General features: G+C 40.8%; 1 protein-coding gene and 1 non-coding gene across 5 annotated transcripts in view; one reads left to right on the top strand and one right to left on the bottom strand.

Moving 5' to 3' along the window:
• Nucleotides 1-8,026, bottom strand: part of LOC107274563 — a 16,660-nt gene extending 8,634 nt beyond the window's left edge. Inside the window, exons 1-4 of one of the 4 annotated variants that reach the window (XM_025092016.1) lie at nt 7,968-8,009; nt 7,719-7,886; nt 7,177-7,238; nt 2,365-2,572 (exon numbers count right to left, since the gene is read on the bottom strand). In XM_025092016.1, the coding sequence (XP_024947784.1) occupies nt 2,365-2,503 (139 nt within the window). In that variant the 5' untranslated portion in view covers nt 2,504-2,572; nt 7,177-7,238; nt 7,719-7,886; nt 7,968-8,009. Of the gene's footprint in view, nt 1-2,364; nt 2,629-6,133; nt 6,375-7,176; nt 7,239-7,718; nt 7,887-7,967 lie in introns of those variants that run through there. The other 3 variants (XM_015753811.2, XM_025092014.1, XM_025092015.1) reach the window with 3 other exon arrangements.
• Trnaq-cug lies at nt 5,297-5,368 on the top strand. Its single transcript has one exon. It is a non-coding gene; the product is annotated as a tRNA-Gln (tRNA).
• Nucleotides 8,027-9,227: the final 1,201 nt, after the last annotated feature.

Below are 9,227 nucleotides of genomic sequence, written 5' to 3'. Positions count from 1 at the left end.
CCCCCCCCCCCCCGAGCCAAGTGATAAGAAATTCATCGGTATTGAGATTTACGAGAGATCGCCCGCATGCAAAACTATCCTTATCAAGACTCCTTCTTTTACATCGGCGTAAACACAAGTTTTCTACAAATGTTACGAGTCTCGGGTCTGCGCACAGCTGTTTCTATAAATAACTACCCCCGATCTGATGCAACAGCGCGACCGCGCACTGCAATTCTGAATCATCTCAAATCCAGCAAGTATGGTTATTGACCCTCGCTAGAAACTATTTTCGTTAAAGTTTCAGAGGCGCGCGAGTTCATTGGGTAAAACCGACCCATTCGAACTGTCATATATATACATTTATATGTCCCACCTTCACTTCAAATACCGTGCACGTACTGTACTTCCTCGATACGTAATACCGTGCCACGTAAAATTATTGCATAATACAATAATTGAAAGGTGCATTGAAAATTGGCCAAAAAATTTTGAATTAACGGAATTTACTAGTTTTTACCAATAAACCAATTATTCCTACGAGACAAAACAGACAAAGTGCATGCAAGGTCTTTGTGCAATATACGCGATGGTCCCATAAGAAATACAACAGCGCAATTTAGTTTTGCTAAGCAGTGGCGGGTATATAGGTTTTACGGTAGAGCTCATCGAGTCCGAGTCACCAAGTCATCGAGTCATTCGTGTGGTAGATTTCGGTACGACGCAGTAGGACTTGCGGCTTCGTGTTTTATAGTGCAATTTTACTGCAGCACTGCAGCAGCGGCTGACCGGTGGTCATCTCACTCCGAAGGAGGCTCGACCAGCCAGCAGGGTCATGGCCGGACATCGTCTGCCATACTCTTACCCCGTACACCCACACTACACATCTGTTGTATGCCCTTTGCCGCTGCACTCTCGTAAAACTACATTTTATTACGCGGCGAATGTAAATTATCGTATTTTACGTCTTTCGCGAATACCAACCGAGCTATGCTTGGTGCTTGCGTGCAAGATTGGCGTACCTTAGCCCGATGTTATATTAAACGCAGGCGGGATCGGTTGCGCGAGTGAGTGATAATGCATTTTAGTTCAGGCTGTATTAAAATGAGATTGGAGAGGGACGATTAGATTTGATCAGTTGACGTTTCGAATGTATGAAGAAGTTATGGTTTTGTGTGGCTATGAAATTTCGACTGTTTGGAGTCTTTTGAGGATTGGAGCAGTCGTCCGATTAACGATGATGACAGCTTACTGAATATTTTTTGTCCGTCGGTAACCGCGATGTATATACATGGCATACGAGTCGAGACAGGTAAGTTTCTCGAGCCGAATAGAGCAAATGACAATTTTTAGAAGTGACTCACGGGACAACGACCGTCGCGTGTCTTATCGCGAAGACACTTTTCGTTGATATTGGGCAATCTTGTGAAATGTTTCTGTCACAGAATTACGAGTAATAGAGGAAAAAGTTACATGATTTAAAAGGCACACGTCACATTACGATGTGGGTTTTTACAGTATTTTTGTTGAAGAAAATCGCGAGAGAATGACAGTTTTACGAATTCATTGCGTGCGAAGGACTTTTCGAAATTTCATATTTTGTACTATTTTTTTATTTTACCTAGCTTCCCAATCAAATGGGATTTCTTTGGGTTGTAATCAACGAAGGTATGATTTGATTCGCGATCGAACCACGTGCTGTATTTGTTCTTGAATTAACTGACAATGAGCGATAAAGAAATGATATATAAATTGGTTATTCAAGAAATGCCTCTTTCTTCGCGCGCAACAGATAGCTTGAACGCACCGATTAATTTAATCACTCGTCGATTCCACCAATCACCCAAAAGCTCGTTAATAAAAGCACTAAAGTTCGACCGCAAGGAAATGGCAAAGAGTCAGGAAAAAGTCCAAATTGTTCTCAAAGAAATTGACATTCCTGCAACGATAGATAATAGGAAGTCCAATTTTGTAGCTTAATCAAAAAGTGAAACGAGTCGCCATCTCTCTCACAGTTATGTAAAAGAAAAAGATACACCTAAACCCAAATACAGCCACAAGATCCAGCATAACGAAGCACACCTGACTTCAGTCACTCTACGTTACGGCAGTCAGCAACATTTGCATAACCTATAATTTCGCGAACATGTTAAGCGTTCAAATCCCGATTTAAAAAAAAACCAACCACCAAATGCCTATCCCAGTCACTATTTACTAATCACTTCCGAATCCCGTTTCGCGTATCATAATTCTATCAATTTTTCACTCATAAATACGAACTAAAGAATTAACGAGACTCGAGAAAAAAGAAATCGCAATATCTATAGACGTTTGAAAAATATCCTCGCCATCTTATTACAATACACATATGAAGTATTTACTCACGGTTTCGTGAAGGATGCTCGGCCCTCCTGCTACGAAGGACCTGTTGCAGAGCGGCATACAAGTCCAGCATGAGTTGCTCCAGCTGTTGTCCCTGCTCCTCAGCCTCGTCCTCAGAGGGCAATGTAAAAGGTCTTGCCATGTTGGTATTCTTTTATACTTTTTACTCTTCAGTCACCAGAATCTTCGACTAAGAGTTTGTTATTCGACTCTGCAACCGAACGTCCCGGATAAAGCAAACTGTGCACTGCCACTCTCCAATTAGTACTGCCGAGTTCAACCGATTAAAATACGTTGACAATTATTTTGTAGGTACGCCTGTCGGTAGAGGGGAGAGGGGAGAGGGATATCGAGGGTGGGGAAAAAGCGTCCTGATTCGCGATACACCGATTATATCAAGCAAGACGATGACAACGAGATGAAGGTTAAAAAGTTCGTTATCTTATCGACGTAGAGTAGTCATGTCGAGACAGAAAAGCCAACGTCGTTGCACGAGACGCGTGTATATTTATACGTCTGTTTTGTGGTTAAAAATGCACTCGTGGTTCGACGAAGACAACGAAGACGCTGGTTTGCACGTGGAAACGTTCGGGTTGTCACACCGTGAATACACTGAAAATTATTATGGCTTTCAAAGCGGACGACGTCTGAAACGTCTGTAGGGTGGATCCTCGAATGGATCTATGTCCATAGGTGATCCGATCTTCAACGATTTTAAGAGCGACTCGTCCAATCCTTCGCCAGGGGACTGACGTGAAGTCCTAGGTAAGACTGCTTCGTGGCGATACAAGGAACACGCTATCACACGAGTTCCTCCTGTGATACTCGATTACGAGCACCTTGGCCAGTTCCGGAGTATCGCGAGATCTTCACAGGTTGCTGAACTCCGAGTAGTAGTGACCGTCGAGGTGTTGTTCTTCTTGTACGAATCACTAAAAACGCAGGAGAGTCCCGTCCGGTGTGATAATTATCGATAACGCCGACGAGTCGTATCTGTCTCTGTTGAACCGCGTTTACTATATCGCCCGGTGAAATGTCGCGTGGACGAGCGAGAAACGTGGCGATTAAAAGAAAAAAAAAAAGAATAAGAGAAACTCTCGGACGTCGAACGTCGAGCACGGACGTCCAACAGGAGGCGGCGAATTACTAACGTCAAGGCAGCCAGATATAGAAGGAGCACGAGATCTCGACAGAGCTTAGCCAACGAAAAATACGTCTATTCTGTTCGAGGTCTGCTGTGGTAATGATTCTATGCTTTCGGGTGTCGTTGGTTGGCTTGCATATTCCGGCGGCTTGGGACCCCCACCATGTTACTCCTTTAGCGGTACGGAGTGGGGGTATGCGCGCGCAACACTCGGCAAATACACGCCGAGAGGGGCGCCCAACGAGAGCATGGCTTTGGTAAGAGGAAGAGATGGCAATGTGTGCCGAATGGCGTTCATGGGGTAGTAATCCCGCTGGTGGACTCGCACACATTCGTCCGCGCCTTTGCACACAAGAGAGAGAGAGAGAGAGAGAGAGAGAGAGAGAGAGACAGATAAGAGAGAAAAAACCAAGAGAAGAGAGAAAGAAAGAAAGAAAGAAAACCGCTCGCCCGTCACCGCTGCACTGCGCACTTGCACACGTGCATGGGCCGATGCAGTAGTCCACTGTATATATGCGTGTTTTGTATATATACATATATATATATATATATATATATATATATATATATATATATACATGGTGAAGGCGCGTATGACATACGTAGCGATCAACTCTCGCCACCCACCAATACAAACCAGCTCAGGACTAACTGCGTAGTTTGCGCCGAACGCACTTCCCGGGGTTGTAACAAGGCCCTGCCTACTTGCTGCCACATCTTAACCTTCTTTCAGGTGGATCCTCAAAGCCACGCGATCGCGCACCACCGTCGACTAATCATCTATGAATATCCATGCTACAATTTTTACGAGCGTCTATCGCACTTGGAGATTACACACCTTTGGTCAACTGTCGTCATTTTGTCTAAGACGATGAACACCATTATACTCGTTATCGTTACTCCATTCACTAATGATGGAAGTCATGTTTATTTGTTACTCATTTTTGTTTTGTTTTGTTATTTTAATGTTTGTTTTTTATGTTTATTTGTTACTCATTTTTGTTTTGTTTTGTTTTTTTAATCAGATATGCCATTTTTCCGCGTTTTATACTTCCAGGTAAAGTTGATATATATCGTTACTGTTTCTCTTGATAAGATTTATGAGCGATCGAATTTCACTAGATTATGATAACACCTAGACAGCACGGCTCTTTGAGCACGTTCGCAAAGACACTTAAAGAGAAGTGATCAGGAAAACCGTACAGGAATGTATGACGGATTTATTCGTAATTCCGATGATAATATTCGTTATTTATCGGAGGTTACGTTATCGCTTTGTATATTAAATCCTTTTCTAATTTCATATTCAACAACTTCAAGGAATTCTAATACGAGTTGGTAATCACGGCGGAGTGAATTGTACAGTGTTCCTTGCGATAAGATTATCGTACCTATTCAGCTAATCCAACGAATAATCCTGTCCGAGAGTCCCATAACGAAAAGCATTCCTTTTGGATCTCCTTCCGGCAAACTTCCGCCATGGCTAATCCCCGGAAAACGATAACGCTCTGCGCTACGCGAACGGAGTACGAACTTGAGTAGATGTGATTGCGCAAGCAAAATAGGAAAAATTGTGAAAATATGGGAATTTCGTAAAAGTCGAAAATGGTTAACCAATTGCACGATACAATTGTTAATTTTTTTAAAATTAATTTTACAATACGATTTTTATTCGCGACAATCACTAATCAGTGTTTTAAAAGCTTTGAAATCTCTTCTGTAACGTAGTAACAATAAACAGAGACAAATTTCTTACCCCAAACTGAATCATCCCTAACCAGAAATCACTAAGGTCCCATGGTGTAATGGTTAGCACTCTGGACTCTGAATCCAGCGATCCGAGTTCAAATCTCGGTGGGACCTTGTATTTTGCATAATATCTGAGAAAAGCTATTTACTATCCGCAAAGAGTTTTCGACTGCAATAAAAACTCTTTTTTTTCTCTTTTCATTTCCCAAAGGACAGTGCACCGCCTTACCGCGTAATGACGAGATTTAAAACCGGTAGCGGTATACGTATACAGTCAAGATATATTTAGAACGCCGTCGTGCTGTTGCGTGGGTGGATGCTGGTCACTGGTCCAGGTGTGCTACTTTACTTTAAACTTATACAACTGTTATCAACCCGCTAATCTCCCTACAAACTTGTCTACATGCATCTGGGTAGACATATTTGTCCAAGTTCTATACGACTTATACAGGGTGTCCATAGAGTATACACTTATTAAAATTTGGACAGACGCCTTAAAAAATTGTTAAAATTCATTAAAATTATGAAAAATTTAATTTTCACTATCATACTAAAGAAATTCAAGTTCCTCGGGTCCAATTCTTATCGGTCATAATTATACCGTTGAACTACGTGAACTGAGCAGAGACAAGTTTGGACACGTTTTAACGCGATGCTACGTATACACTGTTGCCACAATTACGGGATTAATTACAGTAAATTCATACGGTTGGACAGAGACTCTGCCGGGTGTACCAGTTTCAGGACTGTAGAAAAACATTGAAGCGAAATTTGAAAAAAATTCTTTCAAATATATCAACATTTGCTAACTGTGCCAATGGACTCTTGATGATTCAGGAATTATCACTCGTTACGATCACACGTTACGAATCCACATACCTTGCTTGTATTCCTTATCATTCGGTCATCGGATGGATTTAGATTTGATACTAAGTTAACCATTTGTGGTGTGTCCACCACTTTTATTTCGTCCCATTATAATAAGCCTGATCCTTCCGATGACGAAACGTTGCGACGTGTGAAGGAACGATAAGGAAAACAATAAGCGCGACAGTTTATCGTGCAGTCGCTGCGATAATGTGCAAAATGAACGTGGCAAAAAAACAACAGAAGGAAAGCGTCGAGTACTGGGACGATTATTATCATCGTCCTTCGACACCTGACGCCATGAAAAATAGCTTCGTGGAAAACTCATACAAAATAAGAAAAAATTACTCCGTGATTTTAACGTATATTTTGAATGAGCCCCAATAACAACATATATACGACGGTCAGCGTGCGTAATTATTTTTTATATAAAAATTTTAATATAAAATTCTTTTTACCAATTTTAATATTTGTCCCCTACCAGCCTACGAATTATATGGCAACTGTGGAATACGTGATATTAGTCATCGTTCCCGTTGATACGCACTACCCATTGAGCACGCGCGAAATTCAAAAGTGAAAATTATAAAAAATATGAAAAAGTTTTTAAATTCATACACTCTACTCGTCCGATGTTCTGACCAAGCTAAAAATATTAATCTACATTAAATTGGTTAATAAGCGACTGCTAGTCTCTCGGACTTCCTGCGATCGTATGTGGTGAGAATGAACGTGTTATGATAGTGCGTATATCCGTCTCTGAAGATACGTAATTAAAACACGCTTTGGAAACGCGATCACGAAATGCCACGCGACTCCTAATACGTACACAGTGTTATCTACCGTCACTCCTTATCACCATTACGAAATCATTAATTTCGTGATTTCCGTAAGGTGATATAGTCCTCAGTCAATAGTCACATTAGTCACGAACCCCTTGGGGGTAGATTTCGAATTTTTGACTAAGACTATCCCGTTGATTGTCCAGCTAAGTGGGGCACAGTTGTTCGTACACTACTTTCCTTTTTCGAAACAACGTAAATTCGTGGTCTTACCTTATCGATGACGTAGGTGTAAGAAAAATTATCTTTCTTCGATGGGAAGTTGAGGACGTAATCTGAAAAGAGAAAAAAAAATTATCAGTTTAATTATTTCTGATAAAATAATGGCTGGAATGCAGGTAAATAATTTTCATCGTGCGACCTTGACCGTGATACTTTTATTTAAAATACCGAACAATGGGGAAATTGAATGAAGGTATATTCCAATTTCGAGATAAAAAATGTAAATTTCAATGATTTTGTCCCGACTGTTATGATTCCTTTGAAAATAAATATGCGAGCACTTTGCGATGCTCAAGCCGAGTCCACATGGTATACGGTGCAAATCCGTACGATATGAAATGTCAAAGGCACCGCTGAACCGCATATAGTGTGAAATTATTAAAACGGATGTGGTGAAAAACTTCCATACACGACACGTTGGGTATTTTATCACGAGATATCCGGTCCGAATTTACGTCGAATTATTTGCCACTAAGACAATAGAGTCTGATAGGTTTATCAAGTTTTGTAAATACTGCGCAATATAGAAATACCTTGTATTACATTCGACAGTGATATGCATTGTCAGGATAAGTGACTCCTTGCGTTAATCGTGCGAATGAACTTTCCTTATTACGTAGTGCCGGAAGAAGATTAACGGTAGCCGAGAGGGAGAAGCGAATTATTAATAAAGTCCATTGATTTTCCTTTATCGGAAGGTGCTACGAGATACGCCAAGGAAAACAAAGAATTCAACAAATTGACTTTAACGATAATTGCATAAGGGGAATCAATAGACTCACCTTGGAATATCGCTACGGGTATAAAGGCGAGTTTACGCTGGTCGTCGACCGATTGAAAATCGCAATTGCGGTTACGCGGAGAACAAATGAAGTGCATTAGTCAATAAATACAAGAGTGACTAAGCGTATGAACTGCTTGAGTAGCTACTACGTGCAAAACCGCGTCATAGCGGAGTCTGTCGTTGGATGTCCAGCAGAATGCATTGGAAAGATATCGCCGTCCAATCCCCAGTGGCTATTCGAGATCACGCCACTTTCTGCCAATTGTAAACCGACTACTATTCAGGCGTCGTCTATGAAATTTCTCCCACCCCTGGTAATGGGTATTTAGCCACCTCCCACTCCCACGTTACGTACAAAGGCATAAATATAAATTGCAAGTAAATATACGATAACTCGACATTACTATGTTTCAATATTTTTGCTTTGTTTTTAAAAAAAACGTCCTCTCCTCTCAAAGGGCAGCACTCAGTTTCTTAACGGAGATTAGATATACGCGTCGATTAATAATTTGAATGTCATTCGTACGTGCGTATTTAAATTCGGTCTATGCATTTTATTTTTAACGGAATCTTGATTGGGACTATTTTATATCGTTGGTATTGTTGATATCGAAACGGTATCGATTGACTCATCGATACAGAAAGGGAAAAAAATTCCAGAAATTACGGCAGATTAGTCAGAAGTCAAATGAATCATCATACTTTTTCTTCCTTCGTGGATAAAACAGGTTCCAAACGAAGCCCTCTTTAGAATAACTTCCTATAGGTGTTTCACGAGATGTAGGTACCACTGGATAGGTGGAGTTAGCACGAATGTAAACTATAAATGTGTCAAATGAGTCATTCGGTTCCGGAGACATGAATTTGCAATGAGATTCCTTGGTGTTATGCTTTCTTGTCTTTGGGCTTCTTTGCATCTTATCTTTGATTTCAATATTTTTGCTATATGCTAAAGTGCAATTTCAAGCAAAATATTCAATTTGGCCGTGAGGTCAGTACGATTGCGAAATTGCAGAGAGGTGATTTTATCAGAATATAGACACGGAAGATTATTTTATCCTTGTGAAAGTTGCTAAGAAATTCGTATGAAATTTTTAAAATAGTATCGCTACGTTTTCCATGGTTCATCTTGCTGTTTTATGATCGTGTCTATGTCGGTTACCGGTTCGGACTTTGAGAGTCTGTTAATTACGATTGCAGAAGTGCTTCTTCTTCGACGATCGACGGACAGACAGACAGTCGCCAGACAGACAGACGC

The sequence above is a fragment of the Cephus cinctus genome, unplaced genomic scaffold, assembly GCF_000341935.2.
Source record: "Cephus cinctus unplaced genomic scaffold, Ccin1 Ccin1_scaffold0101, whole genome shotgun sequence".
Lineage (NCBI taxonomy): Eukaryota > Metazoa > Arthropoda > Insecta > Hymenoptera > Cephidae > Cephus > Cephus cinctus.
Note: the sequence above shows the minus strand (reverse complement) of the source record. Positions and strands in the feature narration are given on the sequence as shown.